General features: G+C 39.8%; 3 protein-coding genes across 9 annotated transcripts in view; 1 reads left to right on the top strand and 2 right to left on the bottom strand.

The window, feature by feature from the left end:
- Positions 1–5,931, bottom strand: part of KATNBL1 (katanin regulatory subunit B1 like 1) — a 63,049-nt gene extending 57,118 nt beyond the window's left edge. The window contains exons 1-2 of one of the 3 annotated variants that reach the window (XM_027083781.1): positions 5,821–5,931; positions 4,995–5,075 (exon numbers count right to left, since the gene is read on the bottom strand). The gene's annotated coding sequence lies outside the window, so the exon portion shown is untranslated. The remainder of the gene's footprint in view (positions 1–4,994; positions 5,076–5,820) is intronic. The other 2 variants (XM_027083780.1, XM_027083782.1) reach the window with 2 other exon arrangements.
- A 54-nt stretch (positions 5,932–5,985) lies between these two features.
- On the top strand, positions 5,986–11,121 carry EMC4 (ER membrane protein complex subunit 4). 2 transcript variants are annotated; one of them, XM_027083785.1, is made up of 5 exons: positions 5,986–6,190; positions 6,526–6,640; positions 9,659–9,812; positions 10,134–10,294; positions 10,550–11,121. In XM_027083785.1, exons 1-5 carry the CDS (start codon positions 6,105–6,107, stop codon positions 10,583–10,585), a joined length of 552 nt encoding a protein of 183 aa, XP_026939586.1. In that variant the 5' UTR covers positions 5,986–6,104; the 3' UTR covers positions 10,586–11,121. The 2 variants fall into 2 exon arrangements, with proteins under 2 accessions (XP_026939586.1, XP_026939587.1); XM_027083786.1 differs by lacking the exon at positions 10,134–10,294 and having other exon boundaries at positions 5,991–6,190; positions 10,550–11,060.
- SLC12A6 (solute carrier family 12 member 6) overlaps positions 10,794–24,395 on the bottom strand; it is an 87,137-nt gene continuing 73,535 nt past the window's right edge. For all 4 annotated transcript variants that reach the window (XM_027083775.1, XM_027083774.1, XM_027083776.1 and 1 more), the window contains 11 exons: positions 24,213–24,311; positions 21,705–21,824; positions 20,593–20,697; positions 20,017–20,185; positions 18,501–18,696; positions 17,753–17,922; positions 16,701–16,832; positions 16,010–16,117; positions 15,625–15,809; positions 15,088–15,221; positions 10,794–13,858 (listed from right to left, as the gene is read on the bottom strand). In XM_027083775.1, coding sequence (XP_026939576.1) covers positions 13,767–13,858; positions 15,088–15,221; positions 15,625–15,809; positions 16,010–16,117; positions 16,701–16,832; positions 17,753–17,922; positions 18,501–18,696; positions 20,017–20,185; positions 20,593–20,697; positions 21,705–21,824; positions 24,213–24,311 — 1,510 coding nt within the window. In that variant the 3' untranslated portion in view covers positions 10,794–13,766. The remainder of the gene's footprint in view (positions 13,859–15,087; positions 15,222–15,624; positions 15,810–16,009; positions 16,118–16,700; positions 16,833–17,752; positions 17,923–18,500; positions 18,697–20,016; positions 20,186–20,592; positions 20,698–21,704; positions 21,825–24,212; positions 24,312–24,395) is intronic.

Raw genomic sequence — 24,395 nt, 5'->3', positions numbered from 1 at the left:
CCCAATGCAGCCAAAAATAAATAAAATAAATAAATTTTTAAAATAACTTTACTAATTTACAGCAATTAGGAAATTAAAATTGTGCAAATGTCTTTGTTTTTTTTGGGTTTTTTTTGCGGTACGCGGGCCTCTCACTGTTGTGGCCTCTCCTGTTGAGGTCCAGACATGGAGGCTCAGCGGCCATGGCTCACGGGCCCAGCTGCTCCGCGGCACGTGGGATCTTCCCGGATCGGGGCACGAACCCACGTCCCCTACATCGGCAGGCAGACTCTCAACCACTGCGCCACCAGGGAAGCCCTGTGCAAATGTTTTAAAGTTTAGGATTTGATTTGGCAGCCTTGGCAATATTATTTTAGTATTTGCTATTATTTCCCACTTAAGCTAACCCTGGTTAGCCTAATTCATTTGAATGAGTTCCTCCTTCAGAAGGAAACTTGTATTAGTTTCCTAGGACCATAGTAACAAAGTACCAGAAACTGGGTGGCTTAAAACAACAGAAATACAGTCTCTCACAGTTCTAGAGGCTGGAAAACCAAAACCAAGGTGTTGGCAGGGCGATGATCTTTCTGCAGGTTCTAGGCAAGAATCTTTCTTTCCTTGCCTCTTCCTAGCTTCTGGTGGCTCTGGCAATCGTCATCTTGTAGCTGCAGTAATCCAATCTGCCTCCATTGTCACATGGACTTTTACCCCATGTATCTATCTGTGTGCCCTCTCCTCTGATAAGGATATCAGTTATTGCATTTAGAACCCACCCTAATCCAATATGACCTCATCTAAACTAACTACACCTGCAAAGTTCCTATTTCCAATTAAGGTCACATCCTGAGGTTCCAGGTGGATGTGAATTTTGGGGGAACACTATATAACTCACTATAAGACTAAAAATAATTTAGTTCACAAACTCTTAAAAGTGTAAATTAGCACATTTTGGAGGGCCTATCTTAACTTATTAATATTGTAACTGTATAACCTCTGTGGTAAGCAATCTTAATTGTACCACTCTCCTACAGAACTGTGCTGACAAATTACCCAGGGATGTTCATAGTAACATTTTTTTTGTAACAGTGACAAATGGGAACAACCTAAATGCCCATCAATTAGGGACTGGTTAACTAAGTTATCGTACATCCATGCCATGTATACCCTGTAGCCTTTAAAAAGAATGAGGTAGATCTGAGTGACAGACATGGAAGACATCCAAGATGGATTAAGTGAAAATACAAGTCAGTGCACAGTGTTTAATATGTTTCCACTTATGTAATAAACTTCTACAAATTAAACAATCCTACATTTATTTTATGTTTTAACGGATGACTACCTTTCAAAAGCACTTCAATAAACACAAAAGGTACTTATTGTTCTCCTTCAAGTCTTCTGAATCCCACTTCATCCTTTTATTAGTCTGCTTGGGCTACCATAACAAAATACCACAGACTGGGTGGCTTTAACAACAGAAATTTAGTTTTTCACAGTTCTGGAGACTGGGAGGTCCAAGATCAAGGTGCTGGCTGATTCAGCTCCTGGCGAGACCTCTCTTTCTGGCTGTAGACAGCCACCTTCTCATTGTGTCCTCACATGGCAGAGTGACACAGCAAGTTCTCTTGTGTCTCTTCTTATAAGGACACCAATCCCAGTATGAGAGCCCTACCTTCATGACCTCATCTAACCCTAATTACCCCCCAGAGGTCCCATCTCCAAATACATTGCAGGTTAGGGCTTCAACATATGAATTCTGCGAGGACAATCCTCCTTACAAAAAACTCAGGCTATAAAACAATGCTTTATAATGGAACCAATCGAGGCTTTTTAAAATTAGCACATAAGAAAAAATGCCACAAAGGACCTGGATTAGTCACTCAGATCCTTGGTGTAGAGACAGTTTAGCCCACCTCCAAGACAGCTGAAATTAATCACCAGCATGAATCCAGAGTAACCAAGTTTGAAGAAACATGTTAGGCTATCAGTGATATATCATTATGACTTATGCTATAGTTGTCATTCTTAGCTTTCAATGGGATCTGTGGGAATGGCAATCCTCCCAGCTTCCTAAGCAAGTGCTGGAGGGAAGTGCTATAATGGGAACCTGTGAACTGCAGGTAAAATGTGAATTGCACAACAGTCTTCCTGAAATTAAAAAAAGGTAATTACTAATGAAGAATGGTATTACTAACCAACATCTTTTCCCAGCACCATATTAGTTCATGACACTGCAGAGCCATGAACCAGAAATTGAAAAATTTGTAATCCGCATAGAAATAGTGCAGATACCCAAGAGCTAGCAAGGTAGGATCTTACTAAGATCTTAGTAAGAGGTTTGAAAATGCAAACAGACAAAACAGAGGAAAAAGTTTCCTCTTGTTAAAACCCCATTACTGACATGGAATAAACTGCATCATGAATGGTGCAATAGTAAGGTGTTCCTTTTCAGAAGGCAATAATGATAGTAGAGTTAAATAACACAAATAAATGGAGATTGCAATAGAAGTCCATTTTATTTAAGCTGCCAAAAGGATTAGGAGCTTTTAGAGCACGCTGGGGGAACTGGCTGGACGGCTGAGGATAGCCCAATAGATTTATTATAGGGACACTGTAAAATGGCAGAGACCAAAAACTTAAGACATAGCTGTAAAGCTTTTTTTCCTTTAAAGGGATCCATTCTCGCAAATCTGGTTGTGTGAAATAGAAATTTCTTTGTTCAAGTTTCAATCCAAATGCAACTGCTCTGAAGAGAATGGCATGAAGTATTAGAAAGAGTCAGCTTCTCAGACTCCTAAAGAGGTTGCGGGGTGGAGTGGCAGGGGCGGGGAAGATAGTTACAAAAACAAATACCAAAACTGCGCAGGTGGCACAAATTGTAAAAGTCAAACAAGGCAACTCATATGACCTGTGGAATCATGGTTTGCCTTCTCAGTTTCTTTAATTAAAATCATATTTGCTCAAAGCCACAAAGTAAAGGAAGTTTGACATTTAGTTTTACAATTTCAGTATTTCTATTATTTTCTAATTCAAGTTTATCCCAGTGGGAGGCATAAAAGGAGGCTCTTAAAAACTAATGATTGCTTAAATTACTTTGTGTAAATTCAAACCTTGTCATTTTAGAGCAACCAAACACTCCAGGTCAGTGGTTCTCAGTCCTTGCTGCAAAGGAGAATCACCTGGAGAGCCATACAAAAATACTGATGACCTTGCTCCACCCTAAGCAAATGAATTAGAATCTCTGTGGGTGTGGCCAAGGCATCAGTATTTTTTAAGGGCTCCCAAGATGAGTCTCCTTTGAATCCAGGACAGAACCATTCCACTTCTAGGTTTAGAATCATGTCATATTATAATTAATAACATTTATATTTCTCTAAATCCAAAAGTGGTACCCGCATAATGCAGAGAATTACTAAAAGTATGGGAAAGCACAATTTTAAAAAATGATGTGAAATCCCATTATTCCTTAATGTGTTTATGATTTGTCTTCTTTCTATGAATATACCATATATGAAAGAATAATATGCAAAATATGTATTCCAAAAAAATACATTTTAGAACTAGAAGGTACCCTAAGAAGTTATCTGGTACAAGTCCCTTATTTTATAGATGAAGAAATGTAGGCCAAGAGAGTTCCTACCTCTCTTAGAAGTTCATTTGGAGTCAGGATTAAACTATATGTTACCCTTTACTTTTCTTACAAAACACATTTTTGTGCAAAAACTTGGATCCTCAAAAGTTTAATTCCAAGAGAAATGCAAATCAAAACTATAATGAGATATCATCTCACACCAGTCAGAATGGCCATCATCAAAAAATCTAGAAACAATAAATGCTGGAGAGGGTGTGGAGAAAAGGGAACACTCTTGCACTGCTGGTGAGAATGTGAATTGGTTCAGCCACTATGGAGAACAGTATGGAGGTTCCTTAAAAAACTACAAATAGAACTAACATATGACCCAGCAATCCCACTACTGGGCATATACCCTGAGAAAACCATAATTCAAAAAGAGTCATGTACCAAAATGTTCATTGCAGCTCTATTTACAATAGCCTGGAGATGGAAACAACCTAAGTGCCCATCATCGGATGAATGGATAAAGAAGATGTGGCACATATATACAATGGAATATTACTGAGCCATAAAAAGAAACGAAATTGAGCTATTTGTAATGAGGTGGATGGACCTAGAGTCTGTCATACAGAGTGAAGTAAGTCAGAAAGAGAAAGACAAATACCGTATGCTAACACATATATATGGAATTTAAGAAAAAAAAATGTCATGAAGAACCTAGGGGTAAGACAGGAATAAAGACACAGACCTACTGGAGAACGGACTTGAGGATATGGGGAGGGGGAAGGGTGAGCTGTGACAAAGTGAGAGAGAGGCATGGACATATATACACTACCAAACGTAAGGTAGATAGCTAGTGGGAAGCAGCCGCAAAGCACAGGGAGATCAGCTCGGTGCTTTGTGACCACCTAGAGGGGTGGGATAGGGAGGGTGGGAGGGAGACGCAAGAGGGAAGAGATATGGGAACATATGTATATGTATAACTGATTCACTTTGTTATAAAGCAGAAACTAACACACCATTGTAAAGCAATTATACCCCAATAAAGATGTTAAAAAAACACATTTTTATAGATTTTTAAACCTTAAAAAAAGTTTAATTCCAATCTGAAACTCCATTTCCATAAAGGATCTATTATTTCTAATGATATTCTAACAAACTTTAAAAAATATCAGTCAGATCTTTAAAGAGTGCCTTCTTCTTTCTCTTTAATTCTAGCACATATATAGCAAGTTGCCCTCTGTGTTCTATGGAACATTGATTCCATTGGCCATTAACAGATGTGATAGAAAAAAAAAAAGAGGCTTGTTATTCAGGCAGATTGGGAAACAAAATGAAAGGAGATTATTTACTGAATTATTTCTTGTGGTTTTAATGTTATACCGGTAGCACCGAGAATCTCTGGGATGTATGTTTAGAATACAATATCTCAAGCTTATCTGACCTTGGAACCTTTCCTCAGTTCAGTCTCAACATCTTCACCTTCTCTGGAACACGTTTTTAGCAAGTAACACTATGAGGATTCCTAGAACAAAGGAATAAAAGACCTGGAGTACCCTTGCGACCAAAGAAACTTTGTTATAGCTTAAAAAAATTTTATAGCAAGTAGGAGAGTACTTTACAAGGGAAGGAATATATGATTTGAATGACAGTGACAGCAACATTGGTTATAAAAGGGAAAAAAACAGTAAACAACTTAAAAACCCAATGATAGGTTTAATTATGATATAGGTATACAGTTGAATACAAAACCCGATCACCACGAATAATGTTGGAGATTAATGACATTAAAAAACACGTCATGCACTTGTGGCAAGCACTCTATTCAACCTCAGAACAAGCCTCGAAAGCAGGTACATATGGAAAGGTCTGAAACACAAAGAATCTAACTTGCCCAAAATCACGCAATTAAGTAACGAAGCCAGAATTCAAACGGAGACCGTCTGAATCTTGAGCCCAAGAGCCTTAACATGCCCACACTGCCTCCTAGGTTTGCTGCGGAGCAGGGACAGAACTATCTACGTCGCAGGGTTCCTGTGAGAATTAAATGAAATAATAGACATAAAGTTCCTGGTACACGGTGGACATTCAACACCCAGAAGCTACTAAATAACTCGCTCAAGGTCACACAATCCGTGGTGAAGCCAGGATTTAAATAGATTATTTGAATCTTGTGCTCCCGGGAACGGGTAAGAGCTCCAGACGCTTTTCAGGGCTTCAACCCCTAATGGAGAGTCAGTATGGACTTCCCTTTGTCCCATAAAACGCACCTCAGAGGTGAGGGAACACCCTGCAGGCCTTCTTCAGAAAGGAGGGAAGGCGTGGAAGACGCTTTAAGTACCTTTACATTCTTTTTTTTCCCTCCCACCTTCTGTAGCTCCGACCACACCCTTCGGTCAGCCGCCTGACAATTTCCGGGACGGAAGTGACGTCTATAGTTACGCGCCGGATGTGGACTTGCTGAGTGAGCCCCAGAAGTCGCGGATGCTGTTGGGCTTGAGGCCTGGCAGAAGTTTGGTCGGGAGCTCTGCAGCTTTGGGAGGCGGCCGTTGCCATGACGGCCCAGGGGAGCCTGGTGGCCAACCGAGGCCGGCGCTTCAAGTGGGCGATTGAGCTGAGCGGACCTGGAGGAGGCAGCAGGTGAGATGCCTGGGCAAAGTTCGACATCAGAGCTCCCACCCCAGCACTACCCCAGAGGAATAGGACCTGAACCCTCAGGCCCAACTCCCTGAAAAGGATGGGTGGCCCAGAAACGACTCCTGGGGAGCTAGCGGCTTCTCTGCCATAGAGGTTTCTATGACCAAAGGATGCTTATTTCATTCCTCCCTACAGGCAAGGGTCTGACGAACCCACGAGAGGGCTGGTCTAATCTGGGTAGATGCATCTGAGGATCTTTATTCCTGTGATTCGAACGGGAAATGTGGAATATGAAGTGTGGAAGGCTGCAACCTTAGTTTCTTGGTTTTGGTCTCTAGGAGCCGAAGTGACCGGGGCGGTGGCCAGGGAGACTCGCTGTACCCAGTTGGTTACTTGGACAAGCAAGTGCCTGATACCAGCGTGCAAGAGACAGACCGGATCCTAGTGGAGAAGGTACAGAGGTATAGATGTCACTATAGTCCTTGGGCCAGTCCTGACCTACACACCCACCCTCTCCCACGAAGCACATGAATGTCTTACTGTAGATGGCCCTTATCCCGAATATTTGATAGCTAAACCGCTTGAGATTAGTGTTACATTAGTTGACATATCAGATCCAAAAGTGCTCAATAATTGTAAAAATAAAAGACGTTTGAACATAAGATATAAGGAAGTAGGTTGAAAATTAGCTACTGGTAGCAATGCGTTCCAGTTCAAGTCATCTTTTTCTACTGGAGTTCCCTTATACCACACAACCAACCTGTCAGAACAGTCCGTTGCTTTTACCTTCAAAATAGATTCAAAATCTTAATTCTTATTGCTGTAATCTATCATCCTGGTCTAAGCCACTTCATCTTCTACCATTTTCCCCTTTGTTCACTCCTATAGTCAGAATGGCCTCCTTGCTGCTCCTGAAATATGCCAGGCAAGCTTCTATTTCAGGCTTTTTGTACTTGTTCTTTCCTTTTCCCCCAGATACCTTTATGATTTGCTGTCTCATCTCCTTTCAGTCTCTCACATGTTACCTTCTTAGTGAAGTCTACCCTCATGGCACTCCCTATCTTTTCTTACTTTATATTTCTCCATTTCATTCATATATATTTCTCCATATCATTCATATATAGTTTACTTATTTTATTATCTCTCTTTTCACTCTTGTAAGCTCTTGCTCTTGAGAGCAAGATTTTGTCTCCCAAGTCCCTCGAACAGTGACTGGCACTTTCCTCTCAGCCTTAATATTGTTCAATATTAAATGAACTTTGATTCATGAAATGCAGTGATTTTCACAACATGAAAATGACAGAGCTGTTGTCAGTGATTTTCTTGATAAGTGTCCTGTCATTTTTCATCTTGGTACATCAAAGCATAATATGAATAATACATGATAGTAAGGTATTACTAAAATGGCGTGATTTTAAAGGCAGATTATTATAAAATATGTATTTTAGAGCAATTCTGTTGTATGGATGATTTGATATTTAAACTCTCAGATAGGGACTTCCCTGGTGGTCCAGTGGTAAAGACTCCATGCTTCCAAAGCAGGGGGCACAGGTTTGATCCCTGGTCAGGGAACTAAGATCCCAAATGCTGCTCCGCAGGGCCAGAAAATTTAAAAAAAACAAGAATTCTATAAATAAACTCTCATATAAATGATCTGTGTAAATGACAGATAAGGGAACTGTTTACACATGGCCATTTATTCCTTTATGTGAATAAACCCAAATGGACAGGGGTATATTATTCTGTTTATATAGATAGATTTACTTTAAATATTTTGTTTAGGATTTTTTTTTTTTTGGCTGTGTTGGGTCTTGGTTGCTGTGCACGGGCTTTCTCTAGTTGCAGCAGTGGGGGGGGGCTACTCTTCATTATGGCGCACAGGCATCTCATCATGGTGGCTTCTCTCATTGTGGAGCACAGGCTCTAGGCATGCGGGCTTCAGTAGTTGTGCCACGTGGGCTCAGTAGTTGTGGCTCACGAGCTCTAGAGCACAGGCTCAGTAGTTGTGGTGCATGAGCTTAGTTGTTCTGTGGCATGTGGGATTTTCCCGGACCAGGGCTCGAACCCGTGTCCTCTGCATTGGCAGGCGGATTCTTAACCACTGTGCCACCAGGGAAGCCCCTAGGATTTTTGCATTTAGGTTCATGAGTGATACTGGTCTGTAAACTTTTCTCATAATGTCATTGGCAGGTTTTGGTATTTATGAGGCCCCATATTACAGTAATGAATTCATTTTTTCTTCTCTGAGTTTGTATAAGATCGGCTTTATTTTTTCCTTAAATGTTAAGAATTTGCCAAATGTTAAGAATTAAGCCCAAGAATTTGGGCTTAATTATAGTTTCTTAAAGTTATAAGACTATTTAAATTTCCAACTTCTTATGCCATTTAGGTAAGTTGTTATTTTTTCTAGGAATTTAGCCATTTCCCCCAAATTCATGATATTGATCACTTTAATATATGGAAGACCTATAGAGATGTCCCTTTTTTCATTCTTGCTGTTGAATATTTTGCTTTTTATTCATCAGGCTCACCAGTATTTTCTTAATCTTTTCGAAAAAACCTTTGGCTTTGTTGATTTTAAGAAAATTTCATTAATTTCTGCTCTCATTTTGATTTCCTTCCTTTCCATTTCCTTGGGTTTAATTTATTCTTTTTCTTACTTCTTGAAATAGATGCTTACTTTTATTTAGTCTTCTAATATGTATTTAAGGGTGTAAATTTCTCAAAGCTCTGTGTCCCAGTTTTAATATATGGTGTTTGTTATCAGTTAACAATATTTGTTTTCCACTGAAATTTCTTCTTTGATTAGTGGATCATTTAGAGCACATTTTTTCACTCTAACACATAGGGGATTTTCTAGTTATCCTTTTGTTATTGATTCCTAGCTTAATTGCATTATAATGAAAGAATATGCTTTGTATGATTGGAGTTCTTTGAGAGTTATTGACACTTTCTCCATGGCTCAGTAAGTTGTCAGTTTTTGTAAATGTCCTATGTGTGTTTGAAAAGACTGTGATTTCTGCACCTGTTGGGTGCAGTGTTCTATTTGTCAATTGGGTTAATAATATCATTCAGATCTTTTATATCTGGATTTGTCTGTTTGTTCTATTAGTTATTGAGGTATGCTAATCTACCACTATGTGGATTTATCTAGTTCTTCAGTTGTAGATGGGCCAGTGATAGATGCAGAAGTATAAGAACAAAAATAGGGAAGTCTTCTCTTTACCACAAGTCTTGGGGAAAAATGGTATTTGGGAAACCCATGGGGAAAAACAGAAATGGTGAAGATGCCTTATCTTTAGAAGAGCAAGCTTCCTGTGGCAAAGTGGGAGAAGGGCAGAGGTGGTGGAATTGAGGAGTCAGCTCACTGAGAAGCACGAAGTCAGGAATTGTGTTCATTTGACTTTAACGCCAGTGATATAACGTAGGACTGAGGATAGTGATCAGAGGTTAAAACTGTGTTTGTTTTAGCGCTGCTGGGACATTGCCTTGGGTCCCCTGAAACAGATTCCCATGAACCTCTTCATCATGTACATGGCAGGCAATACTATCTCCATCTTCCCTACTATGATGGTGTGTATGATGGCTTGGCGACCCATTCAAGCACTTATGGCCATTTCAGCCAGTAAGTATTCTTGAAATAATAATCCTCCTTAAGTTTTAAGAATCAAAGGCAAATTCTTCGGCAGAACCCATTACGGGAAGTCTTTGGCACAGCTAGCTCTTGCCTAGTTGCAGTAGGAGTGTGTGCAGGGTGGTGATGGCAGTGGTGGTGGCATGGAGGAGGAAATGGTGCTTGTGGGTTTTTGTTCACCTTTAATGGTTCTATTTGTACTCTTACTATGGGACTGGACTGTCTGTGTTATATATATTAATATATGGCCTGATTCGTATTGAAAAAAAAAAAGTTTTTTTTGGTTTTTGACACTTTCTGTTACCCCAACAGCTTTCAAGATGCTAGAAAGTTCAAGCCAGAAGTTTCTTCAGGGTTTGGTGTATCTCATTGGGAACCTTATGGGTTTGGCATTGGCTGTTTATAAGTGCCAGTCAATGGGACTCTTGCCTACACATGCATCAGATTGGTTAGCCTTCATTGAGCCCCCTGAGGTAAGGCAAAAGGAAAGTTAAATTTGGGGCAGATGTAATGTACAGTAAATAGTTGATCCATTTGATGGTGGGGGATCACAGTTGCTCTTAGAGCTCATTTCTTAAGAAATAAGATCCATTAGGAGTTTGGAAATTGTTATATTTTAAAGATAAAGCAAAGTAGAGCTTATGATTAAAGTATTAAGTACTTGATTCAGGAAGTTATTTCAGTTATTTCTCATTCACCATTAACTTATTCATTTTTTCTTTTTTCAGAGGATGGAATTCAGTGGAGGAGGACTGCTTTTGTGAACCTGAGAAAGAAGCACGTGGTGCCTATGTATCTGGAGCTCGTTTACAGCCGCCTTCATGCCCAGTGGCTCCTCCTCAGCATACCAACCTTTAACATTATCACTCACTGAAAAGGACCAAAAGGTCTCTTTTCTCCATGGTGAAGAGACAGATCCTAGAAAGACAATGTACATATCACTACAAACACAAAAAAACTATACCACAACTCTTGACTGAAAATAAGGTAGAAAACTTTATTTATGTTTCCAGTAGAGAGCAAAACAACAAATGAAACCATAACTCTGTAAACAAAAGAGTGGTTGCTGATAAATCAAGAGCTACAGCAGCATCTCCTTTTAATAAATTAAATGGTTGAGAACAGTGCTTTAAAAAAAAGTTGCACAAGTATCCCTTAAATCTATGCTCCTTGATATATTTCACTTCTATTTAACACAAGCTGGGACATAAAAATTCTGTTGGAGATACTAGAGAAATGTGAGAAACTAATGCTGAATTCAGATTATACATGATGAAAAGAAAAATAAACCAGACCAAAACACATAAAATGCTTACAGTGTAATTGCTACTTTAGTATCCACAAAAATGGATTTTTAGCATGTTTAGGGAGAATGAGGATTCGCGGGATCTCAGGGGCCACAGGAATCTGAGGCAACGGAAGATACAAAGTAGTGGTCTTTGCCCTGCCAAAAGGAACTTGGCACCTGTCAGACAGATGCTGCAACTCAAACTTAAGCTTTTAAGATAGCTATAAAAGGCAGAGGGCCAGCAGTTGGAAAATGAATATTGTCATAACCTGCCCTGGTAAAGTCATAGCTAAGACTTAAAAGCTGGATCTCTTCAAAAGGCAGGAGGAGGTCTTTCCTTTCTCTTCCTGCATGAAACACAAAGCCCCTTCCCCTAAGGTGCATTCTCTCATCAAGTTTTCGGTATTGCTTTATTTGCAGTGATTAAAAGAGACAAGACAGTTTGCAGACAACATAAGCAACACATAGACATGAAATGCTCTAGACAGAGATGAGTTTAAATCTGGCCTAATAGCCACTTCCCCATGTAACAGTGATTGTGTTTTAGGGCCTAAAGTAGGGGCTATATTAGTAGCCACTAATTCCATTATCCCTTTAAAGGATTCTTACAGAGCTCCAGCCACAAAAAGCTCTTCTAAAACTAACCTTACTTTCTGTCCATTTGGCCAGAGGTTTTGTGTAAATGTAAAGGAGTTCCTGGGCAAGCTGACCTTTAGAGCATGGGTCTTTAATAGCTTGGGTCCTAGGGTACCTGTTCCACTACTGCTGGACTCAACTTAGCAATGGAGTGTTGCAATGAAAGTTGTAAACAATGCTTCTACCCTCTGCAGGAAGCAGCAGAAAAAAAAGACTTAAAAGATCTTGTCTGCTTTGCTACCTGACTGGGCTGGGACACTGAGAGAAGAGCAAAGGGAATAAACCAAAATGACTCAGTTTCTTAAGCCATATTGAAGGGTTTTTCTCCTCTGTCCATAAGGGTCAGATGAATAGTCTGCAGACTATGGAGCAAGTCAGCTTGCTCCATATCCTACTGGTAATGAAAGAGTGGTACTATTTATCATTAATAAAATGAAATTCAAAAGCAGACATGAATACAGGCAAGATAGTTTCTTGGAATACCCTATCTATCCTGTACAATAAATGAAGATTTCACATATATGAAATTACCACTCAGTCACACAGGGCAGTTTCCCTATGCTTGAAAAGCAGGTGTTTTGTGATCATTAAGTTAGCAAATAAAAAGCTAAGCTTGCAGAAGCATTTCCTTGACACATTTAGAGCTTTCTGAAAACAAAACTGAAATAGAAGACTGTTACCTTGGATAATCTCTTAGTTCAGATCCAAGTTTCTGCAGTCAAAATGAATAAAATTGAAAGGAAAAAAAAATGCTCATACTTAGTGCTGAGCTGCATGCCCTCAAGTCTTCATTATGGCTGGCTTTGGGAATGAGTCCACAAGTTTCCAAATGAAATAAGTTTCTTGAAACAGGCCAATGCCAATTGCATGCCACTTCAGTGAAGTAGGTAAGAAGAGTAGCAGCAGCTCAGTAACTTTGGCACTATGGAAGGAATATGGCTATAAACTTCGAATTCCACTGCTGGATTCTCCCTTTGAAGGATAATCCAAAGGTTTTTAGCAAAGGATTTTAGCCAGTCTTCCTAGTGTGTTTGTGATGATTTTTGATCTGTGCCTATAACCCAGAGGGCATAAAAGGGAGAAGGAAAGGAGAACCTATTGGTTAGTATGCATCATCATCTGCATTTCTTAGATAACAGCTTATATATTTTGCCCATGTCTCATAGGTAACCACAGACTGCATTTATGTAAATCTTGATAGCTACCTTTTAGAGTTCGCTTAGTTTGTCCATTTGCAAAGAACCTGAAAGAAATAATTTTTACTCAACCTTTTAAAAAACAGTTTCCGTGGTAACAGTGCCTGTATTACAATCCTAACCACAGGATGGGTTTGAGAAACAGCTGAAATATACAACACAGTATGTGTACTTAAACGTATTTTGGGGGAATTTTATTTTGGAGGAAGTAGGGGCTGCAGTTTCATGTTTCCGTTTTTATATATTAGTACCCTAACATAAAATTAGAGTCCTGGAGAGCAGTGGATACACTGACGAAAATTGTCATCTTGGCTTGCCACGGATGTCTCCACAAAGATGTTAGCTCCCTGTGTACTTGGCCATGAATTCTTTAGTATGATGAGGCTGTGTCTCTCTGGCTGTTACCCCCATGGTGTCATCATTGAATCATGACTTCTGAGACTCATCTTTAATGTTAGACGTATACTTTTGTCTTCAGTTGAATTTCTAGCATCCCTTTTGCCAATTCATTTTATTGGTTTAGCTTGTTAATTCTAACTTGCCTTTATCTGGTACAGGCATGGCTTGTAGGACTTGAGCATTGTTCTGAGGTTGAGGGAATATCTGCTTCTTCTTTAAGGACAGCAGGTCATATGGTAGCAAAGAGCAGATCTGTTTGTACTTTTCTGCACAAGTACTTGAGGCTCAGCTCATTAAGAGTTCAGCGTGACGTACACAGAACACAGGTCTCTAGTTGATGGGAGTGGTAGTAAAGAGCTGGCACTTCCATGGAGGTTGGAAGCCTTTTTGGAAAGGTGAGGCCCAGCAGAGTCATTCAGGGGTAGATTATGAATAAATGGTGATCACTTCACTGCCACCACCTCGGACAAGAAGGACTCGCTCTAGTCCTTCAGTGAGCACTTCTAGGAACTCCATGTCTTCAGAATTTGTCAAGGAGACAAATAGGCAGAAGAGCACAATTTAAAACCTGGCATCATGATAATCTGAGTTTATCTGACTACAAAGCTGCAAAATCAACATGCTTGTTTTAATTATTATATATTCAGAACTGGAGAAGTCTGAACTCTGGATTCAATCGAACTCTGAAGTAATCTGGGGATCTAGCCTCTTTGCATAAATAATACAAGACTCTCTCCCATTTGTTAGATTTTTTTTCTAAATGTTATTTTAAAATGGGGGAAACCCAGAAGTAATGTGTTACTACTATACAGCAAATAAGGCAGAAAGAAGAAAAAGCCACAACAGGGCAGCCTGTAAGATTCCAGGAGAGAATCCCAGTAATTTCCAAGTGAACCTGCTCAAGTTAGATTTTTTCTGCCAGTTTCTTTTTCTTTTTTTCTTCAAATATAGTTGATTTACGCATTCTTTTAACCTCTTTTCCTTAATGGTACTGGTGGGAATGGACCAGTCTGTGCCATTGCAGTGCTGAAGGGGTCCCATAAAAACAATCCTGGAATTAGGGTATGAAGAAGAACCTTATCTTTCCCCCTCAGAGGGAACTTCCACTTCAACTGCCTCTCCCCTAACTCCATGCAAAAGAGAGAGGCTTTGCAAACTGGGAAGAGCCTGGAAAGGAGAAGGGCTGTGGGTGTTCCATCTCTAGGACTGTCAGTAAGGGTTCTATACACTGAATGTTGAAAGTCATGTTGCAAATATGCCACCTAAAAAGTCTCTTTAGGGTTCAGAGAGAACATCTTATACCCAACTCCCCTGAAGGAGAGTAGTATTACCAAGTAAGGATCCTTGCCTGAGACTTTTAACAGTCTTCCCTCCTCAAGACAGGAAGTCATAGACAATGACTTTTACAGTTACTTAGTGTCCCATCTAAAACACAGGCTAAGGGCTTCCCTGGTGGTGCAGTGCTTGAGAGTCCGCCTGCTGATGCAGGGGACACGGGTTCGTGCTCCGGTCTGGGAGGATCCCACATGCCGTGGAGCAGCTGGGACCATGAGCCATGGCCGCTGAGCCTGCACGTCTGGAGCCTGTGCTCCACAACGGGAGAGGCCACAACAGTGAGAGGCCGGCGTACAGCCAAAAAAAAATAAAATAAAAATAAAATAAATAAATAAATAAAGAATTTTAAAAAACAAAACAAAACACAGGCTAAGATTTTCCCTACTGGAAGTTTTGCTCTCAGAAAGGATACAGTTTTCATCACCCTCAGGGTTTCGGGGTGGCCCTGGCATATTCAACAAAACCAGCTTTGCTTCATGGGACTTGTTAACTATAACCTCATTGAGCTTCACTGCTGTATGCATCCGCCTCACATTGGACTGGTCCCTGGAAGGGGAGCGTGGTAGGGAAGAAACAGGTGGGTTAAGGCAAAGAGAAAACTAGGCATATCGTCAACTTTAAAAAACTTGAGATTTTAGAGATTTTTTGCTTTAACTATGATTGATGTAATGAACAAATGATTGATTGCCTTATAATATTGATATCATAGCTTTCACATTCTACATTTGCTTGTTTTATACCAGGAACACAGTATGGACAGGAAGAAAGATGGTTAGCTTGTGTACAGTATTAACTGGTAGCTGATAGGCATAGGCAAACAATAGAAAGATGGCTGGATTTGGGGTGAAATGAAGACTAGATTCTGTCCTGTGTATTCAGGCAGTGCCACATCTGTGGCACTAACTAGGATACTATGTTAAGTGATAAGCTTGTGAGTAGGAAAACTTACGGACGCATGTTAAGTAGGTCCTGGAATCCTTCCATTGACTTGGCCTTTTGCCCCCGGGATGCCATGTACTTGTCTTTCGTCCAGGTCATGTGCACCTTCTCCTGATAGGTCTCTGTCTCTTCATCCTCATCAGAGCCAATGCTGGTCAATCGTAGCATTGAATTCCGATCCTTTACCAGCTGTGCCTGAGGAAGGCCCAACATAGCTATGACTCTATACCCAATTTTCTCTCATGCTTCATCTTTAATTATTTTGAAATGTGGTTATAGTGGAATAACCAATAAAGCAATTAGGAAAGAATCTGTCATGCTGAGAACAATACTATCATCCCTTTCAGTGATAGACTTCACAGGGCCAGGATTAGGTCAGTGCAGCAAAATCTCACCTCTCTGTCGCGCTCTGTTTTGGATAGTCGCATGTGCCGGAGCATCTGGGACCTTTGCTCCATCATCAGGGTGCGCTCGTAAGTATAAGCTGATATGTCACTGTCATGCTGCCGTAGATATCACACGGAGTAGGCAATAAGCACAAAAGAGAAAGAACCATATATTTTCATTTCCACTTACTAAATTACACCAGAGAAAGTATCACAATATCAACCTAGGTTTTAGTTTTTGTTCAGTCATTGAGCTATGTAAATATAATAATATTGTGGATTGTAGATGAAATCCAGAGCCCTGAGTCTTTTCCACAATCTAACCATGACATACGTGTTTCCTTGAAACACAAAACAAAAACCCCAGTCTTATTTTTTTTAATAGTTACAAGTTATTTTTTAAAAAAAGCTATGTGTGATTTTAGCACGAATATATGAACTGAAACTTAATAAAACTGTATTAAGCAGATAAGAATCTAGCAGAAATAGAAGGGCTATGGAACAAACAAACAGGAAAGCAAAAATTGAAAACTACCACTAAATACACATCACATATGCATTGTACTTATCTAGATCAACATATGAGAGTTTTGTTGAAACTAAGGAATTAATCCACATTTGCAGCTGAAGAAATTCCCAAACCAGAAGAGGTTCTAGAATGACAGGGTAGTCTCTCTTATCTCGAACTCAGCTTTCTCACCATCTCCACCACTTCCACCTCTGCCTCAATGCGAAGGTGATACAGGAAGGTGGCCAGGTCCTTCTTCATCTGAATACTGTTGTCTTCTAGTTGGGCTACTGTGAAGATCCGTATGCTGCATTTTCGCCACACCTGAGAGAGTACCACATGTACGTGGAAAATTAAATGCAAGAAGGCAAAAAAGAGTTATTTCTTAAAATAAATGGCACTTTTGCCCAGAACAATCTTGTACAGTTTCAGGGTATATGTTCCTAGATTCTTACTTGCCATATTATTATTTATTTACTTATTTATTTATTTTACTTACTTGTTATATTATTGTTAGGGCAAAAGCTTGACCAAGGAACACATAAAATATAGTTTAAAGGAGTTCTTATTTCATGACAAGAAAAAAACTGGCAAAACAGAAAAGATGGCACATGATACATTAAGAGGGTGCTTTACTCAGATAGCATACTGATGACACTGTGCAGACTATAATATTTACTATTTTAAATTTCAGTCTTACCAAAGGATGAACATAAATATGTATAAGATACACACACACCCTCTTAGGTTTCCAGTATTTTCGTCTTTTTCTTTTTTTTTTTTTTGCGGTACGCGGGCCTCTCACTGTTGTGGCCTCTCCCGTTGTGGAGCACAGGCTCCGGACGCGCAGGCTCAGCGGCCATGGCTCACGGGCCCAGCCGCTCCGCGGATCCTCCTGGACCGGGGCACGAACCCGTGTCCCCTGCATCGGCAGGCAGACTCTCAACCACTGCACCACCAGGGAAGCCCCAGTCTTTTTTTTTTTTTTTTTTAATTCACTTATTAATGTTTTTTTCCAAGGGCTCATATGGAGTTCTATTAATTTGCTGAATTTCCCTTGGAAATAGGTATCAACTACAAAGAAAACTATTTCTTATAACGTTGAATCTGGAATCACGGAAAGCCAAGAATAATCCCCAAGTTTTCTAAGCCCCAACACTATAGAATGAAAGGAAGACTCTCTGTCTAGTGAACCAGGACAGAAGTTAAGAGAGAAAGACTTTTTTAAAAAGGTGTCAAAATACCTTGTGCTGTTTCAGTAGGAACGGTAAGAGCATGAGCATCCCCCCATCATGCACGATCCACCACACATCAATGTTGCCCTCAGAAAACTGCTCCACATTGCTGGGAAAGAAGGAGATGTTTTTAGCCACCAGCAGGGCCAGATGGGCAGCAGTTGTCACTCGAACTGTGCCTAGGGAGAAAACAGAGAGAATCAGGATAAGCAGAGATGAATCCTTAGGCTTACCTTGCTTCCTACCATGTCAGCAAAGAAAGGATAATGCCCATTGACAGTTCTTTGAGCAAGGTGTCCTATTTACACAGTAGGCTATACCAAATCAAGTAACGAAAATCATTAAGAAAAATTTGAATAGCTAACAGAATTAGACTGAGAACTATGATTTACATTACTAGGTGTATTCTGATTACTACATTTCTAAGTGGGGGATACATGAATTGGGGAGATTTTGATGCTGAAGAACAATTCTTCCAATTCCTGTGAGAATGTCAATGTGGGAGATCACACATGGAAATATGGCCATTTCAGAGATAATTCCTAATGTAAGACTTGGCAAGATAAACAACTGATGAACATTATGTAAGGCTGGAGGGGGTGAAGAGAATCAGGTTATTACTAGTAGTAGATATTTAGGTGCCCTTATGAGACTATGCTTCAGCAAGGACATCGTCTCTACTTTAGGAGGCTGGGGGGTGGGGTTAGGGTATATCCTCTATTTGAGCCCTCAGGATAGTATGAGAAATGTTTTGTACCAATAAAAGTCTTCCAAGCTCGAGCATCTTCACTCTGGCGCCAGCCATTTGGCCACCCCATCACCACTGTGTTGTGCTTCATGCCCCCAAGGCCACATGACTGGATGAGGTGGGAAATGCCCTCTCTCAGCTTGGCGGCCACCACCAGCTGGGAGAATCCTTTCACCTTCTCTGCCTCCATTAGATGCTTTATGGTCTGAAAGAGAGACAGAATCTCAACACTGGATTACTTCATCCTGGGTCTTTTAACTTCTTACTCCTTCTCCGTATTATATTCCCCTCCTCCTTCCAAACTCTGCATAAGATCTACAGAACAATTCAAAAAGTTTAATTTATCCCAATGAAATTTTATTATCCTTTGCCTTTTTCACTTGCTAAGTGCTTACTACATATGTAGGTAGTTGTCTACATGTACTGATAGTTCCTCTACCTTTTCCTCTCTTCTGCTTTTCTTTCTAACATACCAAACAAATTGAGAATAGGGATCGTCACAAAGTGAATATTCAATATTCCTTCTTAATTGCCCAGGGTGAGTGTGAACATAATCTCCTTCCTTCCTTAGTCCCAGTCTTGCCCTGACTCATATTACTAGAAATTCAATATGACGATTCAGTTTTCAATTTAGAATTATCTCAGGTATGTTTTCTATTTTTGTTTTTGCTACTTCCACATCCCTTTTGATATTTTAATGGTGATTACTTGCGAAACTTGTATTTGTTTTACTATTCTTTTATTTATTCAAGCCAGTCTGGAGATAATATTTCATTTAGTCTTACTTCACTCCCTTGGTAGAAAGGTAGAGAGAATAATGGTGTGGAAAATGGATATGATTTTCCCAAAGGCACAGATTAAGTCAGCGGTGTAGCTAGGATAATCAGGGTCTCTTGATTTCCAATACTGTGCTTTTTATTTATTTTTGTGATCACTCTGGACTAATGTTTCTTCAGCATTTCTAGTTCTAGGGTTTCAAAGCATTCCAAAATGAAATCCAGTAAAATTTTTGAAATGTAACTGAAATTTCTCCAGGGTGATTTCTATCACTTATAATAGAGTGAAAATCTACTTTCTTCTTCAGGAAGAACTTTAATATCCCATAAGCTAATCAGAAGTAGCAAAGGAATCTTGGTCATAGCACCATGTAGATTAGCAAAGAGGAAGAAAATGTGCTCTTCGCTCCTTGTTGTCACAAGATTGAGAGGAACCATCACCATAGTTCAAGGGATGATTTATTTACATGACTTCTCTCAGGGCTGAGTCAATGTCTGGAGTCTATTTGGAAATAGTGCTTAGCCTTGATACTCTTATAGTTTAGAAATGCTTTTTAAATGGGAAGAATAAATTATTATCTTCTGGTTCATCGTAGTATTTGGGAGAATATGACCATTCAAGTCAGCACTATGAAGGACACCTCCTAGATCACTCAGGAAAGGGATTAATTTAGAAATCCGAGGTCTATGACTCAACAGCACAAAACCATAAGCTAAATTCCACGAGGTCAATAAGCCTTGACTCTTACCTGTTCAGCAGCTAAAGCTTCACCGTAGTTCTCCAGGAAGTTCCCCACGATGACAGAGCCCACAATAGTGAGACCCTTTCCTGCCTTAAGCTGTGAAGCAAAGGTGAGGAGGCGAGGATGCTTGACATGTAGGTCTTCATCTAGTTTCAGCAGTACAAGCAACTGAGGCCTGTAAAGAGGTTGGCGGGGAAGCGGGTGGGATGAGAAAACACTCTGGGTCTGGGGACAGAATGACAAGTCTACCCTTTAATTCAGGAGATCTGTATAAAACACGTACTTTGACAGAAGGAAGAGATTAGAGAAAATGATAGGGTGCGGCTGCATAGTTATTCTGAATTTTCCCAGTATTACCTCAAATTGATCAGTCTTGAAGGAAGAATGAAAATGGTAGAAGTCTAGATCATATAGCACATGATTAAAAGGGAACAGAGGATCAAGAATTTAGAATCAGTCAAAGCATGTCCATTTCATGAATTCCTTGAGCCCCATGATTTCCTTATCCTGTAATCAATGAAGCACACCTTTCTGTGTGGTAACTCTGTGCCAAACACCACTAAGCTCTGTTGGTTTTTTTACCTCCAGTTTTTAGTGTGTGGAGGTCCTTCTTCCAGCCGAAGCAAAGCAAATCGGGCTGCACTGAGGGACAGCCCGCGGATACCATCACCCCATTCTTTCTCAGCTCTGGGAGAGAGAGGAGAAAAGAGCAGAGACAGATTTAAACCATAAGTACAATCTCAAAAAACAGTTTACTTTTTCTTTATCTAAAAGCAACATACACACAAGGTAGAATATTAAAGCTCATATTAATTATTTATACGATGATCTCTATTAACATAATGAACCCACAGTAAGCAGATCAACAGTACCCTTTACCAACACACTGCACTACACAGCCGTTCAGAATAAAGGCTGGAAGGGTCACTTACCTTGTCCTGCGATGTAACTATTCAAAAGCAATAATGTAAAATAGCAATTTGGATTAGGAAATTACTACAGATCCCAAGTTTAAATTATTTCAAAAATAATTGCAGAGAAAGCAAAACTCAATGTAATCTTCTAGATCAGAGTGTTATTTATTCCTAATTTTGGGACGTTGTTAGTGAAGTCTTAGTTGTTACAAAGTAATTCAGGACTAATTTATTTTCCATTTCAGACACAATTCCTTGCCTGAAGAGATAAGCAAGAATATTTATATTTGTGTTATACTTTGTTTTTTAATTTTAATTTTGTACTGGAGTATAGTTGATAACAATGTTGGGTTAGTTTCAGGTGTACAGCAAAGTGATTCAGTTATACATATACGAGTATTGAGCAGAGTTCCCTGCGCTATACAGTAGGTCCTTGTTGGTTATTTTATTTTCTTTTTTATTTCTATTGGAGTATAGTTGATTTACAATGTTGTATTAGTTTCTGCTGTACGGCAAAGTATACTTTAATACTATCATTACTATTTCAGTACATCCTTTTAGTTATCTTTTCCCTGATCCATTCATACTTTCTCAACAGGTTCCCTTTATGATCAATGGCTTATGTCTGTAAGGTGACTAAGAGAATTAGGGGTACAAAATTTGGGTACAGATGAATGAAGTTTCCTGGATCCCTAATGCAATTTTCACCAGGCTGGCTCTAACCAAACTATCCAGTTTCGATAGTTTTAGCAGCCATCAAGGTTGTATGTCCAGACTTACCCTTGGTACTCGATGTACTTGTAGATCATACCAGCTATTACCATAGCTACGATGGCATAATACCAGGAAGAAATAAACATCAGAGCCAGACAGATACTCATTCCCATGAAAGAGAGGGCCCTAGAAAATTAAAAACAAAAAGAATTTTTTTAAATGTGTTTCTAAGCAGCTGCAAAAGAAGTCTGTGCCAAAGGTGCTTCTTAAACTGATGAGAAATTATTATTTTTTAAAATTCCAATATGTTGCAGATAGAACTTCTGTAAAATGCAATAAAAAATGAATTACTAGAAAAACTGTTATATGCTTGGATGTTGTGACAATGTCAAATTGCTATAAAGTTTCTAAATGCTTTTTCTCAGTTTTTATAGTTGTCTTATCATGGACTGGCAACAATTAATAGATCTGCACTGAGTCCTGAACCACCCTTAGTGCTGATGTTTCCCATTGCTGGAAGAACATATAAATGAATAGGGATGCTATGAAAGTCATCTGTAGTTATGAGGACAATTAATACCTACATGGGAAAGCAAAGATGGGACGTGTAGTCAAAATTATTAATAACTCTTTGATCTTTTTTAAAAAAGTATTTCACGTGAATATGACTAAAAACTTCATGAACATTTATTAACACAACTGCAGAACCCACTGGGAAAAATCTCCCATTAGTTTCTTTACTTTACATAAGGAACTTGGAAGAAAATAATGAAATTCTTGTTTTGATCAAATAGGTAGACAACTATGCTTACTGAAGTTGTTTTCTGTACAGAATGAACTTAGTTGTATGACAAATTTCAAAGAACAAATAGAACAGTTGTTAATCTGGAGAAAATTAGGATCTAATGAATGAAAATATAGAGTGTAAAGAGAAAGAGAAAAAGTTACAAAAGCAAAATAGTAACACAAAAAAAGTTCAGAATGAACTTTTTTTTTTTTGCAGTACGCGGGCCTCTCACTGTTGTGGCCTCTCCCGTTGCGGAGCACAGGCTCCAGACGCGCAGGCTCAGCGGCCATGGCTCACGGGCCCAGCCGCTCCGTGGCATGTGGGATCTTCCCGGACCGGGGCACGAACTCGTGCCCCCTGCATCGGCAGGCGGACTCTCAACCACTGCGCCACCAGGGAAGCCCCATAATGAACTTTTAACTAAAGTTAAAGCTAGAAAGAGGATTAGAGGTGTTAAGATCAGTTGAAGATCTAAATTTGTGCCAGATAAAGGTTACATCACTACCCACCACTGGTAAGTGAAACTAGAAAGGGATCAAGGAAAAAGTCAGCAAAGAGGAATGTAGCAACAGGTACATACAGGGCATATTAAAGAACCTCTAGCTGTGACAGAAAAGAAATTGAAAGAAATGGGATGGTAGCTAAAAACGTGGTGGCTCCTTTAGGACTGAGGAGACGTGAACACAACAGCAGCAGCTGTAGCAACATTTCATTGAGAGCTTTACTGTGTACCTGCACAGTGTACAGGCACTGTGCTCAGCACTTTACATTATCTCAAAACAACCCTATGAGATAGATAATACTATTAGTCCCATTTTACAAATGAATAAAATGAAATTTTATGTGGTTATGTGCTTTGTTGAAAGTTACAAACTAGGAAATAGTGGAGCTGACACTTGAACTCAGGTCATCTGACTCCATAGCTCATACTCCTTTTTTTTAAATTTTTTTTTAAAAAAATTAATCAATTAATTAGGGCTTCCCTGGTGGCGCAGTGGTTGAGAGTCTGCCTGCCGATGCAGAGGACATGGGTTCATGCCCCGGTCAGGGAAGATCCCACATGCCGCGGAGCGGGCTCGCTGAGCCTATGCTCTGCAATGGGAGAGGCCACAACAGTGAGAGGCCCACGTACTGCAAAAAAAAAAAAAAAAAAAAAATCAATTAATTAATTTTGGCTGGGCTGTGTCTTCGTTGCGGCACGCAGGCATCTGTAGTTGCGGCACATGGGCTCTAGAGCACGCAGGCTCAATAGTTGAGGTGTGTGGGATCTTAGTTCCCCGACCAGGGATCGAACCCGGGCCCCCTGCATCGGGAGTGTGGAGTCTTAACCACTGGACCACCAGGGAAGTCCCCTCATGCTCTTAACTACTAAATGAAATCACATTAAGGAAGGGAGTCTGAGAATCAAAACTGATGAAAACTGATGCGAATACGAGGATAAATGGAAAGAAATGAAGCCCAGTGCTTAGCTAAGAGGGAAACAGGCAATCAGATATGCAAAGGGTAGGTTGTTTTAACCTGAAGAACACAGCAGCCTGGAAGTATTTATCTCACAGTTTTGATCTTTATTCTCAAGTGGATATTATAAGTTATTATAAAACCATATATAAAAAAAAAACCACAGTAGGATGGTGGAAGTTCATGTGAGCACTGGAAGTTGCAACAGACAGTAGGAAATGGGTGACCAAGAAAAAATTGTATCGAGAACTCAGAATCTCCTAGTTTTCTAGTTCAATGATGGGTTCTCTCCAAATGTGGGGAAGAAGAAGAAAAAAAAGCTGACTCACCAGTGGTAGTAGCGGAACCGGGGTCTCCAATTGGGTGTTCGAAGTAATGTTTGCAAGGCACATGCCAAGTTCACGAAGAGGTAACACATGAGAAAAAACCTGGCAGAATAAAATAAGTAAGAGGAATGATTATTACTGTAAAATAATTCTTCAAAGGTTACTTTAGATAACTAGAGAGATTCG

Source organism: Aethalodelphis obliquidens, unplaced genomic scaffold, assembly GCF_003676395.1.
Source record: "Aethalodelphis obliquidens isolate GAN/ISIS:26980383/991018 unplaced genomic scaffold, ASM367639v1 scaffold51, whole genome shotgun sequence".
Classification (NCBI taxonomy): Eukaryota; Metazoa; Chordata; class Mammalia; order Artiodactyla; family Delphinidae; genus Aethalodelphis; species Aethalodelphis obliquidens.
Note: the sequence above shows the minus strand (reverse complement) of the source record. Positions and strands in the feature narration are given on the sequence as shown.